General features: G+C 37.4%; 1 protein-coding gene across 3 annotated transcripts in view; it reads left to right on the plus strand.

Annotated features, from left to right (window-relative positions):
• The window catches only part of LOC144689668 (ribosomal protein S6 kinase alpha-5-like), a 92,670-nt gene that overhangs the window by 56,981 nt on the left and 13,949 nt on the right, over positions 1-21,740 (plus strand). For all 3 annotated transcript variants that reach the window (XM_078556936.1, XM_078556935.1, XM_078556934.1), the window contains 11 exons: positions 707-925; positions 4,643-4,758; positions 4,951-5,058; positions 5,239-5,322; positions 9,561-9,664; positions 11,585-11,735; positions 13,564-13,722; positions 16,197-16,328; positions 16,609-16,742; positions 18,648-18,741; positions 20,096-20,266. In XM_078556936.1, coding sequence (XP_078413062.1) covers positions 707-925; positions 4,643-4,758; positions 4,951-5,058; positions 5,239-5,322; positions 9,561-9,664; positions 11,585-11,735; positions 13,564-13,722; positions 16,197-16,328; positions 16,609-16,742; positions 18,648-18,741; positions 20,096-20,266 — 1,472 coding nt within the window. The remainder of the gene's footprint in view (positions 1-706; positions 926-4,642; positions 4,759-4,950; positions 5,059-5,238; positions 5,323-9,560; positions 9,665-11,584; positions 11,736-13,563; positions 13,723-16,196; positions 16,329-16,608; positions 16,743-18,647; positions 18,742-20,095; positions 20,267-21,740) is intronic.

The following is a 21,740-nucleotide window of genomic DNA, read 5'->3' on the forward strand; positions in this document are numbered from 1 at the left end:
AGGAGCAGGAATCCTTGTGGTGTGCATGGATGAGATACTCATTGAATGAATTGCTGAGGTATTAATTAGCTATAGTACATTAGATCACAGATATTGGAACATTTTGGTGAAATAAAGGAATTAGTTTGTTACAGGATAGGTTTCATACTATATTTCCTCCCACACAAATTAAGAATGTAAACGCAGTACAAGCAGTATGGATTACAATTAATTTAGCATTCCGTGTTGTTGAGGTGCAACAAACTTTTTGCACAAAAAGTCAACATTGAATATCTGTGATAAAATAAATATTGGCACCCCAACAGTGCACAATTACTGGTATAACTGCATTGTGTCGCAAAGTAGCTTTGAATATCGATTCTTGGAGCAGCTCCCAATACTTTGTTCCTGGTCTCATCAGTGGGTGTAGGCACAAAGTGGGAACAGAATGCTTTTCAGATATGTATAAGGAAGGAAGAATGAAAACACATTATTGTCATGCACCACCTTGCACATTCAAGAGTGATGGTGACGAGGTTAGTTTGATGGTGCAGCATCTTAAAGAGCTAACATGCCTTGAGACTTTGTGACCTTAAGATAATCTTAAATATCTATTACTCTGTTATAGAGTAATTGATGGCCATTGTTCTTTAATGACTAGTAGGAGAAAAACGATGATACTTTATAATTATTATCTTATTCTTTTTTGCTTTGCTATCGTTTGCAGCATATGGGAAAGTTTTCCTGGTCAGAAAAATCAGTGGCCACGATGCAAACAAACTCTATGCAATGAAAGTGCTTAAGAAGGCCTCCATTGTACAAAAAGCAAAAACAACTGAGCACATCAAGACAGAACGGCAGGTGTTAGAACATATTCGACAGTCTCCTTTTCTGGTCACATTGCACTATGCCTTCCAGACAGACACCAAGCTTCATCTTATACTAGGTAATAGTTTTTGTGGCCTTTGTCTTTTTTAAAAGCATTTACAAAATGTTAACATTTTTGTGCATTTTTATTTCTCTTTCCCTCCCCACCCCTTGTTTTAAGATAGCACTATGGTGTATGTTGTAGCAGTTAAGTGATATCTTAATATTCCAGTATATTTCACAAATGTGAATTGGGTTTTTGCCCACAATTCTCTATTTTGTATTTTTTCACTCTCGACTATGTCTTCAATCAGAGATATTCTGCTTAATAGTAGACAAGGGAAATTAAGATGCAAGTCCTCTTCAGTTGGCCTTTGCACACCTTTTAGTAATCTAATCAAGGGTGACATTGCTTCTGCAGCAGATTATGAATGGGTCACCGGGTTGCTTTCTCAGCTGAAGAATGATGCTGGGGTGGAGGCAGTAACCAAACAGTGCATAAGAAAATGTATATTTAAATGTTCAGAATTTATGCTAGGAAACAGAGTGTACTGCCTTATGACTTTGCAGCTTCGTTATAATGATGCTACAATGGAACTGGTTTTTACTTCCATAAAACAAATAGTTATTTACAGGTATAAGGTATACCAAAGCAGAGAAACACAATAAGATATTTAAGATACAATTACTTGGAAAACAACAAAGACTGGATTGGTCCTTGCAGGACCAAAATAACATTTGGGGCATTTTTACATAGTTCAGTAATCTGCAAGGCCTTTGGAAAAAATGGTATTTTGTAAACTTCCTGATGTGATTTTTGTACAAGGATAAAGAGATGAACCTGCCCACTAATATGTAATCCAAGTGTCATTTCCAAAAGCAGAACCAAACTAAATTAAGACTTTGAATATTGAACTGAGACTCTTGAAAAGTTGTGGCTCATCACTTGAGTTAAGAATATTAAGGGATAATTTGATATGGGCCTTTAAGCATATGAAGGACTATTAAAGGGTAAATAATGCCATTTCCACTGGTCAGTGAGACAGTAATGACAGCACAAAAACTTAAAACAATTGCAGAAAAAATAAAAGCAAGATTAGAAAAAAAACTATTTTAACGATAGCTGGTTAGAATGTGTAATTTCCACCAAAAACTAACAGAATCATAGAAATAGCACAAGAGGCCATTCTACCCATTGTGTCTGTGCCAGCTTTTTGAAAGCAATCTGAGTAGTTCCATTCTTCTCTTTCCCCAAATTTGTGCAACTTTTTTCCTTTTCAAGTGTATGTATCTAATTTCCTTTTGAAAGTTACTACTGAACCTGCTTCCACCATATTTTCAGGTACAGTAATACATTCCCGATCTAACCATTAGCTGCGTTTAAAATAAAAACATTCTCCTCATCTTCCCCTGGTTCTTTTGCCAATTATTTCAAATCGTCTTCTCTGCTCTCTCCATATCAGTAAGTACATCTCCTCTGCACTCTCTCTATTGCCTTGATATCCTTCCTAAAGTGTGGTTCCCAGAATTTGACACACTAATTTAGCTAAGGCCTAAGCAGTGATTTTTAAAGGTTTACCATAACTTCCTAATTTTTGTGCTGTATAGGTCTATTTATAAAGCCCAGGATACGTATGCTTTTTAACAGCCTTATCAAATTGTCCAGCCACCTTCAAAGATTTGTGTGTTCAATATCTTTACATTTGTCCCCATTATTCACCATTTGTCAGCTGAAACAAACTAGCTACAAAACAGAAAGCAGAGCTCTAGGAATTAAAGGGAATTTCTGAGATTGACGGAAGGTAGGAGGTGGTATTATACATGGTCAGTGCTGGAACCACCATTGTTCACCAGTTACAATTTGGACTTGGGAATTGGGAGTACAAAATTAAAATTTGCTGATGAGACCAAAATTGGTTAGGGGGTATGGTGTTGGTGCATATAGTTAATACTAAGGAAGACTGTGACAAACTATAAAAAGACAGTAACAAACTTGTGGAGTGTACATGTAAATTGAAAATTAATTTCTACACAGATAAGTGTAAGGTGGTGAATTTTGGTAGGAGAAATAAAGTAAGTGTTTCAATGGGATAAAGTTTGAAAGAGAGTTAAGGTATGCAGATTCACAAATTATTAAAAATAGTAAACCTGGTAAACAAAGCATAAAAAGTACAAACAAAGCACTGGGATTCAATCCAAGAGAATTAGAATTCAAAAGCAGAGAAGTTATGTTAAACTTCGTAGAACCTTGGTCAGACCATATTTAGAGTAGTGTGCACAGTTCTGGTTGTTAAATTATGAAAAGAATATAATACTGTTGGAAGTGCAGGGAAGATTTTCAACAATAATACCAGAACCAAGAGGTTATACTGTTTGGAAAGGCTGAACAGGGTGGGGGCTCTTTTCTCTGGAAAAGAGAAGGATGAGAGTCAACCTGTTAGGATCATCAGCATACTAACAAGCAGAAGTTAGGGAATAGGAGAAAAAAACAAGGGAAAAAACGTTACTGTACAAGCGCAGAAGCTGCCAACATCAATCCAGAAATAGCATTCATAGCAGCAGTCCAAAGTGTCATCTATGTTGGAGGGCTGTCGAGGTTATGAAAAGCACTTTATTAGTTATATACTAATCAGTCTCCTACGGCATTGCACAAAGGGCATTACACAAAGTGATTCAAGACCAAATGTTGTCACCTTCAGGTGAAGTGGGGTTGGAAGATGGGGGTAATTGGTACAGGATGCTTTTAAAGTAATACAACTGTCCTCCTTTTTATATTTCCACAATAAAAGTGGACATAAGCAGTTTCCAGTATAAATTCCTATGTAAATTTGTTGCACTATAATTAAATTTCTTTGCCAGTTGCAGCACTGCAGTGCCTTCCATTGTTAAGAGTGTTCAGTTACACTGTAACAAGTTTACATAACCCCCTACTGTTCACATGTAGCCTTAAACGGTGCAAACAAAAAGATCCCAGATTCAGGTCCTGTTGTTACTACAGGAAACAAAATAATTGCTGTGGTACAATTGGTCTCTACATCCCTGCATAAGGAGGAAAAATAATTGATTAACAGAGATGATCCCTGCAGAAAAGAATATATTTTGAGGACTGAATTGGGCTTGAGATACCCATGATAAAATAGGTCAGAAACACTCATCTAAACTCATGCATAAAAGATGGCCACTTGGACAAGCTAAGGAGGCCTTCCTACATCTGTGTAACAATCTTCCAGCAAGATCTTTGACTAAACAAGCAGGTTTCACAGCATTTATGAGAAATTAGTGCCAGTGATGAGTTGGATGAAATATTATATACTGTACATTAGTTTTACACCATAGTTTAATGTTTTAATGTGCATGTTATTATCTAAAGAGGCAAAAAGTAATTTAAAAGCTCCAAGTGATATATATTACAGTAAAGAGAAGTAGTAGATTCTTGTGAATGTTTGCAGGAAATCAGATCTAAGCTACAATCTGAACCTTTTTGATACATGCTGTTGTAGTGTTATTCCACAATATGTGTGTATCTTTCTGTGGTACAGGGTATCTGGAATGTTTTCCTTTCAGTTTCTCAACTTCTCTTCACAATTACAACCCATTGTGAATTGTAGTGGCTCATATTTTATGTGTTCTACAATTGTGGGGCCATGGTGAAAATTTATGTCCATATTAGGAGCATTTATGGCAAGGTCATTATCTTTGCAATGAGTCCTATTGGCTGTTGAGATATTGATGAAGTTATATTGCATCATAAAAAAGTCTTGCTACATTACAAATGTTGTCTGAATTCTTTCTGCAGACTATGTAAATGGTGGTGAGTTGTTTACACATCTATACCAAAGGGAACACTTCACAGAAGAGGAAGTTCGAATCTATGCAGGAGAGATTGTGCTCGCACTAGAACACCTCCATAAGGTAAGTGTGATAAAGATTCCAGTTTGCACAGAGCAAAACCAAAATGCCAATATAATTATTGTATCCATTGTGCCATGACATGTTTTCACTGAGGATTGTCAAAATCCATAGACATCATTAACCAGTTGATTAGTTTTCCTAAATAAATTTTCCATATAAATTAAACTATCTACTAATACCTTTCATTGATAGCTTGGCATCATATATCGAGATATCAAGCTTGAAAATATTTTATTGGATGGTGATGGTCATGTCGTTTTGACTGACTTTGGACTCAGCAAGGAGTTTGTCACTTTTGAGGTAATTCTTTTTTGCTTGTTGATTGATTGAGGATGTTTTATTTTTTATTGATATGATATTGATTATTTATATTTTCTGATTGTTAGAGCCATAGGTGATTGTAAGCTTTTAAACCTTAGTAAATTTATGTATAAATTTTATTGGTTTATGCAGTAATTTTTCATGCTTCCTTTTGTTTAGAATGAAAGAACATATTCATTTTGTGGTACCATTGAATATATGGCACCAGAGATTATTCAAGGAGGAAGTAGTGGACATGATAAGGTAAGTAAATAGTAACATCATTGTTTAGTACAAAAGAAAATTTTAAAATACTATATTTTCACACTTTTGATATTACAACCCCCCCCCCCCACCCCCACACACACACCTTACTTCCAATATTCACAAATAGCACTCAAGTGACTAGTTCTTGGTAGACTCATGAAGAGTCTATGCAACATTGAACTTGAGCCTGAACCACATGCTTACATTTACAGCAAAATGATGATGATGGTCAGGACTGTGAATTCTCTCACTCATGATTGTTGAAGCCTTTTGTACCATCCCCAGAGCCCTGGTGAAATTGGTTAATGTAGCACAGACCAGGGATACAATCAGAGACTTTCCACATCTGTAAGACATAAAGACCAACCAGGTGGTAAAGAGGGTGTATATATAAAAAAAATATATAAAAGTTGACTTCAGTTTGGTATGAATTTTAGGGGCCAAGAGAAAAGGCTGCAGGAAAATTAAGTTGGAGAAATACCACTGAAGCAGGGCAAGGTGGTTACTGGAGGTTTAGAGTAGTCAGGAGATGGGTAGCCATAAAATCACAGTACTCAATTCACCACTGCAGCGTAACATTTTTATATAGGCTAATCTCTACACGTCTTCAAGTTTATCAGATCTGAGGCTAAGGAAAAGGGAACTAATTCTTGATTTTTAGTATTAAAAAACTAGCAACACAAGTTCATAGTACCATAAAGAGGGTAAACAAAATACTAGGGTTCACTTATAGAGGAATAGAATGCCAAATTAGGGAGATAATATTGAATTTATATGCAATAGTTCTGGTGTCCATGATACCAAAAGTATATTGAAGCACTGCAAAAAATGCAGAAAATATTGAAAAATCTATTACCAGGATTGAGAGGACACAACTATCAGAAAAGATTAAGCAGGCTGGAGCTCTTTTCTCTGGAAGAATGAAATCTTATAAACGTCTTTAAAATTATGATGGCTTTGAAATGGTGGGATATTAGGAAACTGTTTCCACTTGTGGTGAATCGAGAACAAGGGGTATAAATATAAGATTGCCACTAACAGAGAATGGTAAGAATGTGGGACTTGCTATCATGTGAAATGGTTGAAGTAGATAGTGTTGATTCATTGAAGAGCAGGCTTGATGCAAATATGTGAGATGAGGGAATAGAAGGACATGACAGCAAAGTGAAAACAATATAATTAGAGTTGGAGAAGGCTACTGTGGAGTATAAACACCACAGTAGATAAGTTGAGCTGAATGGCCTGTTTTCTGTACAGTAGGTTCTTTGTGATCAATTATATATGATTTTATATATATATATATAAGTAATGGTGAGTTTAGTGGCATTGCACAGCAACTTGTGGTAAGAAAGGTATACCCTGTGAATTTTGAATCACCACAAGTTGCTGAATGATTTGTTCTGCTTTGTTATTAGCTTCACGAAAATGATAGCTCACCAACAACATGCCCAGGAGTTTCATGAAGTTGCTGCATTTTGTATTAATCACCCACTAAACTTGCATCAGAAGTATAGGGCTAGTAACTAACAGCACAAGTACTATTTTATTGAGGATATTTTATGTTTCTGCAATTTCAAACAACCTGTCTAACCCAGAAAGGAACAATTGAAACTGTGAAGTTTCTAGGTCCATTGTTGTTAGAGATTTTAAAAATGTTAAATTTCTTTTTCGCTCTTCCTTCTTGTCTCGTTTCTTCTGTCTCTTAATTCAAACTTACTATACCTCTTTTATTTCTCTTTTTGTACCTGATTTGATTCTACTTCACAAACTCTAGTTTTCCTTTCTTCTCAGTCATTTCTCTGTTTATTTCTCAATCCTTAATTTCATTGGTTAGGAAGATGGATTGTTGGTCCTGTTGTTCACTAAGGACATAGATGCCCCGTTGCCCTCCTCATGTTGTTATCAGCTCACACTTCTAGTAACTTTACAGGGCAAAAAAATTCAAGCTGAAAGGTGAGGGGAAAAAGTGTAGCTAACAGGACGCATGACAAAATGACCCATCCTAGCAAATTCTGGGCCATTGTCACAAATAACCCATGTTTTGCATTTTAAAATTGACAACATACCAGCAATTAGTACAATGAAGGATAACTCTTCTGACATGCTCAAAAATAGGAACTTTAGAGTGTAAAGGACGTGTTATACCCAGCCTTTAAGTGTCAAAAAGCTGTGTATGTCATTTTAGTAAATAAATGAATAAATGCATCTTCAGTAATTTTAGCTGAGTTCTGTTTCTGATTTTTTAAAAAAGTGGTTTGATCTATTTATTCGAGATGATGGCCTGTATTTTTTGCATGTATACTATCACATTTATGAATAGTACAAAATAAAATTTTGTTTTGGATAGTTCCTAAGCAGGGATTTACTTGAGCAGGATAATTCATTTCATGAGCAGAGCTCTACATTTTTATTTAGGATGTATCAATATATTGCACCAGTTCATGAATATGTTTCTCAGATTTGAAGAAACATTGGTGTTGTGTCTGTTCCTCATGCATATCTTTTTGAAGTTTAAATTGTTCCATGTGTGTTAGTGATCAGTTCAGTTATAGTTATGTGTGTTAATTTGTGTGTTAGTGATCGGTTCAGTTATAGTTATGTGTGTTAATTTGATTTATTTCAGTGTGATTTATTGCAGTTAAATATGGGCAAGATATCAAGAAGCTATCAAATGGAAGATTAAAATAGGTGCAAGTGTGAAAGAGTGCTGAAGATATGAGTGAATTATGTAGATCTTTTGTGGGAGTGAGTAAATGGTGTGTTTAGTGATCTCAGCAGAGTTGTGTTTGTATGTTTTTCTGAACACCAATGTAGTATTGTTATTGGTCAGTGTAAGCAATTAACATTACACAGGCCCCAAACATGATACTTCCCTAATTCCTCTCTCCTTTCCCCTACCAATACCACCTCCCACCGTGCAGCCTTGCCCTAGAGTAAATCATCAGTCTGGCTTTTGCCAGCATCTGACTTAACCTTAGCTGAACTTGGTTATATTTTCAGATAAAAGCAAAGCACTGCAGATGCTGGAAATCTGAAATAAAAACAAAAAATGTTTGAAAAATTCAGTAGGTCTGGCGGCATCTGTGGAGAGAGATACAGAGTTAACGTTTCAAGTCTGTGTGAAGAAGAGTCATACGGACTTAAAACGTTAACTCTGTTTCTCTCTCCACAGATGCTGCCTGACCTGCTGAATTTTTCCAGCATTTTTTCTTCTCTAGTTATATTTTCATTTAACTGACCTGAGTGTGAGACAAGCAGAATTACTAATTGGGATTCAATGATCTCTTCAAATGGAGGAAGGAAGTTGCATGCTACTGCGTGTCTTAAGGATTAAGGTAGCAGTACTAATTTCTGCTTCTAATGCCTAATTTTCTTGGCTGGTCTTTGAGGCAGTTGTCTGCTCAGTGGAGTTCCTGGAGAATATCATGGAAGGTTTTAATGATAGCATCACTTGTGTGTCATTTACATATTAAAATGCTCAGCCCACACCTAGGATTGTTGGTGGAAATGCATGTCATGCGCAAATGGAGCAACCCAGTGTTGTGTATCCATGTGTCCTCTTTCTCTCCCTCATATCCTGGAAAATGGTGTTTTATAGGCTTTAAGCAGAAAAAAAGTGCCATTTTACTTAACACCCCTAGATTATCACATTAAGTTTTGAGAAGTAATGGTTCATTTTAGGCATGTGACTGTAACCCATGTTCATAAAATGAATATATACCAGCATTAAAATAGCTATCTATTAATTTTAGAAATCTTTATTTACAGTTGTTGTTGTAGAAGAAGGAACTTGTTTTTATATTAGTGCCTTTCACAACCTCAGGACATCCCAAAGCACTTTGCAGTGATTGAGTACTCACTGTTTTAATTGAGGAGACGTGGCAGCCAGCTTGCACACAGTAAGCTCCACACACAGCAATGCAACAATGACCGGGCTTTTTTTGGGTGATGTTGGTAAGGGATAAATATTGACCAGGACAGCAGGCAGAGCTCCCTGCCATTCCAGGAAGGGATCTTTTACGTCCACCTGAGAGGGAGAAAGGAGTCTTGATTTAACATCTCATCTGAAAGACAGCACCTCCATCAATACTGCTCTCCTTTAATACTGCACTGGAGCGTCCGCTTTATTTATATGTTGAAATCTGTAGTGGGACTTGAACCCACAATATTTTGACTCAGGTGTGAATGCTACCTGGGCCAGGACTGACATAGGTTATGTAATTGCTTCCCAACAGGCAGTTGATTGGTGGAGTCTTGGGGTTCTTGTGTATGAACTATTGACGGGAGCTTCGCCATTCACCGTGGATGGTGCAAAAAATTCTCAAGCAGAAATCTCAAGGTGACATTGATAACATTTTTCTTATTCTACAGAAATTGCAATGTTGAGCACAATGGGAATAAAGCAAAAACGTGGCTTAAATGTACAATTTATTGAATAAAACTTGTTTTTTCACATTTAATCCCTTTGTCAAACATTACGGCCTGATTTTTCAACATTTGTTTTATTCAGTTAAGAAAGAATGGCAATCTAAGTTGAATAATTTTGTATGGCCAGTTAGTGCTACAGTGACAAATGCCCTTTCTGAGACAAGACAAATACCAGCACCACCACTGAGAAAACAATATTTCAAAAGAGTCCAAAATCAGGCATTATTAAGTTTGAGTGATTATTGAGGTTGTAATTCATACTTTATCCTCTGTGTTTGAATCTACAGCTTTAATGGTCAAACTATATTATGCCTCTAGAAAAGCAAAGGATTTTCATTTGTTATTTCAGGGGAACTTTAAAAATATGCCACTGAAATCCTTATAAAAAGCATTCTGATATGATCTCTGAAATAGACTTTCTATATTTCTTAAGGTCAGTCTATTTCAGCTACCAATGCTTTTGAAATTCTTGCGGAGCTAATTATCTCTCGTGTAAGATTAACCAATTCAGGCAACCAACTATTCCCTGTCGACAACCACAATGAAGCCTAATGACCCAGAAACAGTGTCAGTTCCATTTACACTCTGTACCAACAGCTCTTTCTGTAAAATGTGAGGTTTCAGGAGGAGAGGGTTGCAGCAAGTTGGTTTTTTCACAGAGGATGTGAGATTGCAGCAGGATATACTTATTTCCACAGGGCATGAGGTTGCAGCGGCGATAACACCACAGCCCTCCCTGCTGCAACTTTTAATCTGTTAACAGGTACGATTTACCACAAGCCACTTTGCAACAGTGCACCTATCAACAGACTATGCAGGATTACACAGATCTGGATAAGAAGCCAGTGATTCAGATCAAGCGTGCATATTGAAAATATTTTACAATTTAAATCCAAGCATTAACTTTTACAAAGAAACCACTGAGCCTTTAGCAATGTTCATAAATTGCGCAAGTTTCTAGTAATAGCTTCGGATCTCTATATGCAACTGCATACAAACCTGTACCATTCAAAATTAATTTCTGGTAATAGATTTTTTTAAATTTAAACTCAAGTTTCCCCATTTATCAGATAGTATTACTGGAATTTGGTCACGGGTATTGCATCTATAGTATTTTGCATTAGGTTGATGTTTGAATTACAACACTAAATGTTCACAAACATTTTCCAGGCTGCTGTAAATAAATGAACTCAGATGTATTTTACCAACTGCTCAAAATTCTTTTATAAGTTTTCACAAAAATGAGTAACTGAGGATCAGAAAAAAAGTTCAGATTAATTTAATTTTTAATGAGATTTGCATTTATTTTTCTAGATTGAATAGATTTTTTAATTAGATTTTTTTAAAAGCCCATGTTGTGCACAGATTAGGGAAACATAAGTTCTAATAATTTCCACACTACTGAGTTCCAAATTTCAGTAATGCCCCTATCAGGAAGTGATAAATGAAGGCTGTGCACCTTCCCACAGTGAAAGGGATGGAGGAGGAAAAGTCACATGAAATGACAGTATACAGACATTTACCAGCGCAGCTTTGTTTCACCCACCGTAGCAGCTGCGCACCTAACTTTTTTAAGGCTCCAGTTGGAAAGGAATTTTTACTTCCATGAACTGAAAAACTGCTACTGTGAAATGCAAGGCTATGCATTGCTTCAAAAAAATTTGGAGGAAGTTTATCCTTAAAATATTGGATTGTTTTTCTCTATGTAAATTATATTAGCTTAAACTGATTACATTTCTATTCTAAATATCGAGTTTATATAATTCTCGTTTGCTGTGGAAATGTATCTGTCAAATACAAGTCTTGAAATAATAATTGTATTCTTTCTTAGGCGAATCTTAAAAAATGACCCTCCATTCTCTGTAGAGATTCAGCCCACTACAAAGAACTTAATACAGAAACTGCTGATGAAAGACCCTAAACAAAGGCTTGGTTCAGGGCCAACTGGAGCTGAAGAGATAAAATCTCATGCCTTTTTCCAGGTGCTGTATCACTCAGAAATTACTCCATTCAAAAACAGAAGCTTTACCTCGTAATAGCTAGACAAGGAAAATAGACATCTAACAATTATTAGGTCCCAATAATACTTTTTGACAGAATTGAATAAAGCATCCTCTTCTATGAAAATGACTCTAAATTATGGGATTTAAGTTTACACTGAGGCAAGGCTGACACTAAACTAGAAGATGTAACTCCAAGAGGCCATTCTGCTATCATTTGCTTAATGTAAACCCTCTTGAGTAAAAGTTTCCTTTGGAGATTAAGACAAATATCTATTTCATCATAAATAATCATATTGTAGGAAATAGTGAATCCGAATATTTGAAAAAATGTAACTGAATTTGAACTTGAATTATTTCTTTTACTTTGCAAACTTTTTTTTAACAGTTTGTGATGTCTTACTTTTGGCTGTGCTAAAATGCTGCTGCAGTTCTCAGTGTTCTTGTATGAACATAGTGTACCTTTATATAAACATTAGTGCTTGTGCAGTAGTTTGTGAAATATTATTTATTGACTCTTATGTTCTGATAACTGCTTTCCAAGATAACAATTTTAGTTAATACCTAAGGTCATTAGAATTAATTGAATTACTTCTGAACAAGATATATACGTAAAGTGGAATCTCTTTATCAGCATATCTGTTATATCTCAAAATTTCTGATAAACAAAACTTTGAGCAAGATGTTACCTCCATGAAAATCTTGTTTTTTTTTCAATTCGTATTGTATGTATCTTTATTTCCATGGTTAAAGTATTGCTGCACTATAAACCAAAATTTGCATACTGTATTAGCCACATTTATTTGCATTATGAAATGGGGATCCCTGTCTGTTGCTGGTGTTTCCATGGTGCTGAAGTTACAATCTATTTGAGTAAATAATGAATAAGCAGTAGCCAAGGAGGCTAGTTAATTACACACAATGATTAATGCACACTTGCACACTCTGCTTTCTATCTTAGCATTTCACCAACAAATGCACAAAAAGTTAAATGCACATGCATACATCATGAATATGGGTATTCAGATCAGATGCTCAACAGTAGTGTCTGTTACTCATTTTTAAATACTAATCATAGCTGAAATTACCCAATTTTTTAATTGATTGGCCACAGATTGTTAGTGGCTAACATATTGCAGAACACTGGGTATGAACAATGTATTCATTGAGGATTGTGGAATATAAATCAAAATCAATGTTCCTGGAATGGAGCCATTGTCAATGGGAGCTCAATTTTCAGATAGATCCATTAACATTATTGGCCCAGCAAATTCTGTGCCAGAAACCCAGCAATGCTGAAAGGCAATGATAACTCACAAGTTTCTCATGTTTTTATGTGGTATGTGTTGCTCATCAAATAAATTTTGTAACTAGCCATGTACAATTAAAGTGTTGTGTCTATTTATTTTCGAGATTGCGTGTGGGGGAAAAAAACAATTTGGAAACAGAAGCACTAATCTAAATTGTAACTTCACATCTGTCTCCCATATTGGCAACAGTTATTGATCCATTAAGCAGCACAAAAACATCGAAATATGTAATGTTACATTGCTACCCCTCACAGTTCCTATCAAAGAGGTTAGTTGTTGTGTGTGAGGTAATGGAGAAAGTACCAAAATCACTTGGGAGAATGAAGCTAATGTCACCTTACAGTTTGTAAGTGAGCACTAACAATGTGTTTGTGAATATTAGTTGCTAAAAGCCAGTTTTTCATATTTCATGTTAAACACTTTTAACTTGGCCACAAATATTATTTGGAATGGTTACTTATAGGCTTTCTTTAAATATATGTTTTCAAATGTATCTTCAGGGCCTAAACTGGAGAGATTTATCAACCAAGGCAATTAAACCTCCGATCAAACCAGTCATCCGAAATGAACTAGATGTCAGCAACTTTGCAGAGGAGTTTACAAGAATGGATCCGGCCTATTCTCCTGCTGCTCTTCCTCAACATACAGATCTATTTAGGGTAGGCCAAAATATTCTACATTCGTTTCAATAACCATTGGAGTACTTGCAGACGTTAAATAAAATCTGGTTTTTGATAAACCAATAAATAGGTAATGGAATTGTAGAAAAGATTTAGGATAGAATTCATGATTGTTTACTTAGTAATCAACCAGAAAATTCACTATTGCCAATTTATATAATTATTTGCACTGCAGTTAGACTGAAAAACAATGGTACAAAAGCAAAACACTGCAGTTGCTGGAAATCTGAAATAAAAACAAAATGCTGCAAGTACTCAAAAGGTCTGACGGCAACTGTGGAGAGAGAAACAGACATTTCAGGTCTGACTTCTCATCAGAGCTGAAAAATAATAGTGACCTGGTAACAGTGTGATTCATGGCAGATGCATGATTGAGAGGCCAAAGGGACCATTAAGGTTATGGAATCTAACCCCAATAATCTGGAAATTGTTTTGAAAGAACTTTTTTTCCTGAATCTCTAATTTTGGCAACTTTGTCACCCAGAATGCTGTTGGTGTTACTTTCAGGGCCCCCACCTATTTATGCATATAAGGAATGGGAAAGTATTGTAATGCCTATCCAATGTACATTCCCCTATTCCTGATTATTTTGGACAACCTGGAGGAAGAATGGAGGGAGCAGGTGTGTCACTTGAGGCACCATGACTGGAGACAAACCAGTGTGCGCAGACTGCATTTCAGCAAGGAAGCAATTTGCCACTTTTGAGAGATGAGGAGGAACAGTGAATGGACCTAAAGCTTGGTTCACCTCCTACAGGGCTAAGGCATTGGTTCCTTCCAGTCAGGCATGAATAATCTCTAACATCAGCCAAGGAATTGTGGGGATCACAGGTTCAACAGGTGACAAATACTTTTTTCTGCAGGGCGTCTGACTCTGGTAATATGGAAATTGCGATCCCACTATTATTTTGAGAAAGTGTATAAGAAGCTGTCAAATTTTCTGTTGAAAATCTAAACTATTACCACTGGCATGGTGGCACTCAAAATACAGGAGCATGTTGTTGTGGGGCACAGGTTTATTTTCCTCCACACTGCATTGCTAAGGGGAAAGAAAATTATGTATAATCATCTCAGAGCTACTCTTAAGTGTTTCCTTAGCAACTGGTCTTGAGCAATATGGTCAAGTTCACATATTGCTAAATTACCTATTGTTATAATCCATGTAATGTTTTATAAGCAGCTGATCCTGACTCTAATTAGTATGCTTTGTTTACACATTTGAGTTTGCTTAGCATTATAGCAGTATGATGCTATAAATTCATCTAATATTATGTAAATTTGCTGTCCTGGTTAATAAAAGATTAAATAACATTATTGCACATTTCAATCAACAACAAGGACATATGTGGTGGAGATTGGAAGAGATGTATTGAAAACAGAGCACCTCCCCCTTTACAATCAGTATCTTGTAGCAAGTGGATCAAAAATTGTTTCACTTAGCACCCAAACACTACAATATCTAGTTAACTAACTGTCAGTCCACGGAGCAGAATTTCACTGGAACAACAACTGAAGAAATATTCAAAGCACTTCTCAAGACAAGGCCCACAAACCCAGCATAAGTTGTCCTTTTTTTTAGTGCCGCCTTCTGCAGGTCCATTGGGCAAAGGCCAATCCTGGTTTGTTCTGATTGCTTGAAGATTATTGGGTAAAAGTACCTTAGTGCTTAGCTCTCAGACAATGTATAGGAGCAACTTCAACTGATCCCTGTTGATGTTTCTCAGTTTTGCTAGTTTGTGACTCTTCAATCATCTGAATTTCCATTGACACTCTGAGCTGACCCAAGCCACAATTAAGTAATGAAATTAGTGAGGATAATGAGAATTTTGTAGGTGGTGATGTTGATCCTAATCTTTTGACCTCAGTAGCCTGTTTCAAGATGCACGCTCTCTTATTTAATATTATATGCAAACTCGTCTAGTGACTTGTTTAATTCAAAAATGTCAGCTAATCTGGCAAAAATTGAAGAAGCAAATGCTGGTGATTCAATTTTGAAGATAAAACAATCTAAAATAACTGATTTTGTTAAATGATCCTATTACAACTAAATTAAAGAAAAATATTGCTTCTTTAATAGTTCTGTATCCTTGAAATTGTAAATGCTTTCAGAAGGGTTTGGAAATGTTTGCAACCGTTAATAAGAAATGTTCTATTATTATAGTCTGTATAATGTTATAAGTTTGTTTCGTCTGACAATAATAACATTAGGCAGACTCAATTGTATTAGAGACACAGGATTAAGTTGCGACACTCTCCAGTTTTGGCTGTTGTGATCAGAGCCTCGGGAGAAAAAAATTCGGAATTTATATTTTGAGAGGGGGCTAGAAAATAGTACATTAACTGTAAGTTAAGGACTTTAAAATGGTTATGAATTAAGCTTTATGGGCGAATTAACTAATAAACAATCCCATATGTTAACATATTGATGCTGTTGCTTTTCCTCTTGCCCACAGGGTTACTCATTTGTTGCACCTTCTATTCTGTTTAATCGGAATGCTATAATGAATCAGGCATGCAACTATGATCTGCAGGTGGCCATGGAACGACCAGACAACAATACAGTTGCACGAAGTGCAATGACAAAGGTTGGAGTGCTTACAATGTCTCTAGGATATTCCATTTTATTTAGCAGTACCACAGATTTCTTTGGTAATCATTACAGATTTATATATTTAATCAAATGAGTTAAAAGGTATAAAATAATTACTAAATATTGAAAAGCTCTACAGATTATATTTATATCAGTAGTAATTGCTTTTAAGTTTGGTTACTAACCATGCCTAACTGAGCTAAGTAGTTCATAGTTTCATTCTGAAGCTATTTTGTCACATGGACAAACTTGAATTTTAATTTGTGTACCTCTAGGATTCCCTCTTTTACCAGAACTATGAATTGAACATGAAAGAGAAGCCACTTGGTGAAGGAAGCTTTTCTGTTTGTAGGAAGTGTCGACATAAAAGGACTGGGCAGGAATACTGTGTCAAAATCGTCAGTAGACGGTAATAACTGATAGGTTCATCAAACTGAAGAGATAATTTCATCAGGAAGTTAATAAAGATTGATTTGAAATTGATTAATTTTTTAAAATTATTTTATCACTTTGTTTTAATAGTATTTTCATTTTCAAAACAACTGATGTAAATGGACAGGCCAAACTCCTCTAATGATTCATTGTCTATATACACAGGGGTCAACATCCCCCCCAGCCAGCGGGCGTGGGCGGGCCTCCAATCTCCAAAGTCGGGGGCGCACAGCCATTTTAAGTGAGCGGGCCAATTGAGGCCTGTGCAGCATGACGTGTGCTCCCTGTGTGGGCAGGGGGGATTCCCTCAGCCTGGAGTGCATCTTTCGCGCATGTGCGCAAAAGAGCGCACAGATTTCCCTGAGGCAAAGTGCTGCCTCAGGGAGATCGTCTCCGATGTAAAACTTGAAATAAAGAGATTTGAAAGATTTCCCTATCATGTCCTTTTATGTGACACTGTCACATGAGTTGGGACATGTCCATAACTTTTATTGAAACCTTTCGTAAAAATTTAAAGACCCTCATGAAACTGCATCCCGCCCGTGGATGAGGTTTCATGCTTTTTCCGAGGCCCGCCTAGGCTCCTGGCCTGCCCAACAACCTTAAGGCTAGACAGGCAGGTCCATCAATCACATTAATTGTTTTTTTAATGGCCTTAATAGGCTGTTGACAGTTTGGCAAGTGCGCAGCCGAATTGGCTGCGCACCTGCCAATTTGACAATCTAAATGACGCGGGGTGACATGGGGACGCACGCCCGACGTATCCCTGTGTCATCTTATGCCGCTGCTCACCGACTGGAAAAACCTGCCCAGGGAATATCTGAGGACAATCCCAGATTTAATCTGAGCTCTTCACAGAATTACACACTCTTATCCTGGCTGGCTATGAAAGTTCAATCTATCAAATGGTCTCAGAGGACTGGGTTAGTGAGGAGAAATCAGATAGGAATCTTGCTCTTATCCACTATCTACTGACACTCCTGCTGAAAGTATGCGCGTGTCGTGGATATCAAGGGCAGAATTTTCTGCCCACTGGGCAGGCGGACCTGACCCAATCTCCGGCAGGTGGGGAGCCGATCCCCGTCGGAGAAGCGGGCCCTGCCGCCATTTTAACTGGGCGGACCAATTAAGGCCCGCTCAGCGTGACGTCCGGAGGAAAGCGCTATGCGCTTCCTGTGCGGGCAGGGGAGGGGGCATTCCCCAAAAGCGAGAGTGCGCTCTTTTGCGTATGGGCACGAAAGAGCACACATCTCCCTGAGGCTAAGTGCTGCCTCAGAGAGATCACTGAAAGTTGTTCAAACATTAAAAATAGAAAAAAAAAAATCCTTAACATGTCACACAAGATGGGACATGATAATAAATTTCACTAAAAGTTTATTAAAATTTTTTAAACCGTACATGAAACCTCATCCCACTGGTGGATGAGGTTTCATGTTTTTTCAGAAGCTCCTGGCCTGCCCACCAACCTTAAGGTTGGACAGGCAGGTCCTTTAATTGTTTTAATTATCCTGTCAATGGCCTCAATTGGCAATTGACAGTTCAGCGGGCGCACAGTTGATTTCGCTGTGCCCCCGCCTTCCTGAAGATTTAAATAGGGCAGGATGATGTCGGGGGGAACCCCCGATGTCATCCCGCGTTATTTTGCGCGTCGGCGAGCAGGCCCCGCCCCTGCTCGCTGACGGTAAAATTCAGCCCGAAGGACAAACTTGGGCTCCAGCTTAATGGGGCCTGATATTCAATGTTGAGGTTAATAAATAATTAATTGTAACTTGAACAAGGTCATAGAGAATGCTTTTCTGTTTCTGAACAGTAATCTCTCTTGTGATATCTTTCATGCAATTGTAGAGTATGAATTCCCCTAATATTTTATGTTTCTTTTTAGAATGGAAACCTGTACACAAAGGGAGATTGCAGCACTGAAGGTCTTGGGGGCCCATCCTAACATTGTGAAACTCTGTGAAGTTTACCACGATCAGGTACAATAAAAATACAACGGATCCAAATAAATCTAAAACCTCAACAATTTGAAGAGTGACAATTAACTAACTTGTTAACCATTAATCTGATTTAAATATTTTTTAATGTATGTCTTTTTGGGTTTGGCATTTGTTCCCTCTAACAATTTCTCTCTCAAAACAGTATTCCCTTTCAAACCCCTAGAAATAGCTGGCTTTGATATTATCAAAGATAACCACCGCACATCCTCACTGCTCTGTTTACAAATAAGAATGTTTTGATCAGTTTTAAAGATGCATTTGTCATTAAAAAATCTTGTTTAAATTGCCTTATTTGAGGTTGGGATTTTGAAACCATTTGTATGGGAAGTATTTGTTTCACAAGCCAAATTCCTAAAGCTGTGCATTTTAAAATTAGGTAAAGGGTCACAGAATTGTATGTTGTTAATTGGAACGGCAGGTGCTGTGTGAATTTGGTCAGCTGTTACATCAGTACTTATTTGTGATTATTACATATTTCACTATGTACAATTAACATTTATTTCAATATTTAAAATTTGCCTGTATGAAATAGTTCAGATTCTTATTAACTTCATGTGTTTGTAAATTCTATGTTTAAAACCAGTAAACATTAAACACCAAAACTTTAAGCAGGATTTTCTCTGCGGGCTTCAGGACTCCACCATCAGGGTCAAATGGGAGTCAGAAGCCCACAGTATGTGGGGAACAGTCACCTGGCAGTGATTTTCTCTGAATTGACCAATTGATGGCTGGAGGTTGAGCTCGCCATCTAATTAAGAACAGTGAGCGGGCTCTCAAAGCTGGAGGGCCAATAGGAGGCCCTCCAGCACTGAAGAAGCAGAAACTTGCTTTTCCAGGTTAGAGAGAGAGAGGACACCCCAAGATGGAGGTGGCGTCTCACCACTTTTGTTAACTTTAAGATAAAAACTGTCTTTAACAGCCAGGCCACCATTGTGGAGGGGGTGGAGCCTGGCAGGCGGGGAGAGCCTCGGAGCCTGGCAGGCGGGGAGAGCCTCTAAGCCTGCCTGGAATGTCTCCCAATCTGTTGCCAGGAGGTGGTCATACTGTTCCCCAACACTTCTGAGGACCTGAGGGATGTCTGGAAGAAGGGCTTTAACAAGCTGTATTGGCCATCTGCCATTTGAAGGTGGATGACCCTGTTACGCTGCCCCTCACCCCAGAAAATGGCCCGCGAGTGAGATGGCGCTGGGAAACTGGCACACTGGCCACTGGTGTAAATTTACACTCCTGCTGTCTCCACGCTTGCCTAAAACTTCAGCCCTTTGTGTCTGATATGTGTGATGTAATTGTTGACTTCTGCTTCCACAATGATTCAGTTTTGTTCTTCCCCCAGTTGCATACGTACATGGTTACGGAGTTGTTGAAAGGAGGTGAACTGCTCGAACACATTAAAAAAAGGAAGCATTTTAGTGAATCTGAAACCAGCAGAATTATGGGCATGCTTGTGTCTGCAGTTCGTTATATGCATGATTGTGGAATTGTGCACCGAGATTTAAAACCAGAGGTATATTCATGAACACGATGTTTCAAATAGTCATGTTATCTGGTTGTAATTTTGGAAACCAGTACCAACTCAATGGAGAACTCTTACCATCAAATAAATGTTAATTTACTCGTGACTAAGGTAAAAGGTAAGGTGTAGGTAAAACATTCAGTATAAAGTTTATTTTTCACAGCATGAGCAGTCTCTGGAACACCCCAAATAGCACTCCCTTTTTAGTTGAGCACAGATCATAGAAGCTTACAGGACAGAAGATAGGAGGATGAAGAAGGCCACATGGTCCTTGGAAAATTAGAGTCTAAATGGGAATCAAAGATCTAGGGATACTGCTTCATAAATCATTAAAAGTAGCAACACAAGTTAGCAAGGCTCTTAAAAATGCCATCAAAGCATTGGGGTTTATTTCTGGATTGATAGAATTCAAAAGCAGAAAAGTTATGTTAAACTTACATTGAGCCTTGTTTAGACCACACTTTGAGTACTGTGAACAGCTCTGGTCTGCGTTTAACAAAAAAGATAGAGGTACTGGAGAAGGTGCAGAAAAAGATTTGCAAGGATGATACCAGAACTGGGAGGTTGTACCTATTTTTGTAAATGGATCGAAAACCAGAGGGCACAGTTTGTAAACTGTTTTGCAAAAGAAGCAAATGTGAGGTGAGAAAAATCTTCTTCATACATCGAGTAGTTAGGGTTTTGAAGTGTGGTGGAGGCAGGTTCAATTGAGGCATTCAAGAGGGCATTGTTTCTATTTAAATAATCATCCAATGTGCAGGGTTACAGGGAAAAGGCAGGAGGTTGGCACTAAGTTAAAATGCTCAGAGAGCAGGTGCAGACATGTTGGGCTGAATGGCCTCCTACACCGTAACAATTCTGTGATTCTGTGAAAGACTTAATTGGTTGCAGCTCTTTTTCTCTCAAAGAGAAAGCTGACGAGTGACATAGATGCCTTTAAAATTATGAAGGGGTTCATAAGATAAATATAGAGAAAGTGTTTCTGCTTGTAGAGGTATTCAAAACTCGGGGTCATAAGTATAAGGTAGTCACTATTAAATCCAGTGAGGAATTCAGGAGAAACTTCTTTACCCAAAGATTGGTTAGACTGTGGAATGCTACCACTTGGAATGGCTGAGCCGAATAGCACAGACACATTTTAAAGGGAATCTAAATAAGTACACGAAGATGAAGGATTGAAAGATGATGCTGATAGGGGTTAGATGAAGTAAGAAGGAGGTTCATGTGGAGCATTAACACCAGTTGGGCCAAACTTTTCTTTGCTTTAATTCTACAAAACAACTTAATTTGCACTTCTAACATAATAAAATGTTCCAAAGCATTTCACAAGAGCATTACAAAACAAAACATGACACAGAGCCACATGTGATATAAGGGCAGATGACCAAAAGCTTGGTCAAATAGGTTGATTTTAAGGAGCACCTTAAAGGAGAAAAGCGCGATAGAGAGACAGAGAGACGTAGGG

Source organism: Cetorhinus maximus, chromosome 14 (assembly GCF_964194155.1).
Source record: "Cetorhinus maximus chromosome 14, sCetMax3.hap1.1, whole genome shotgun sequence".
Lineage (NCBI taxonomy): Eukaryota > Metazoa > Chordata > Chondrichthyes > Lamniformes > Cetorhinidae > Cetorhinus > Cetorhinus maximus.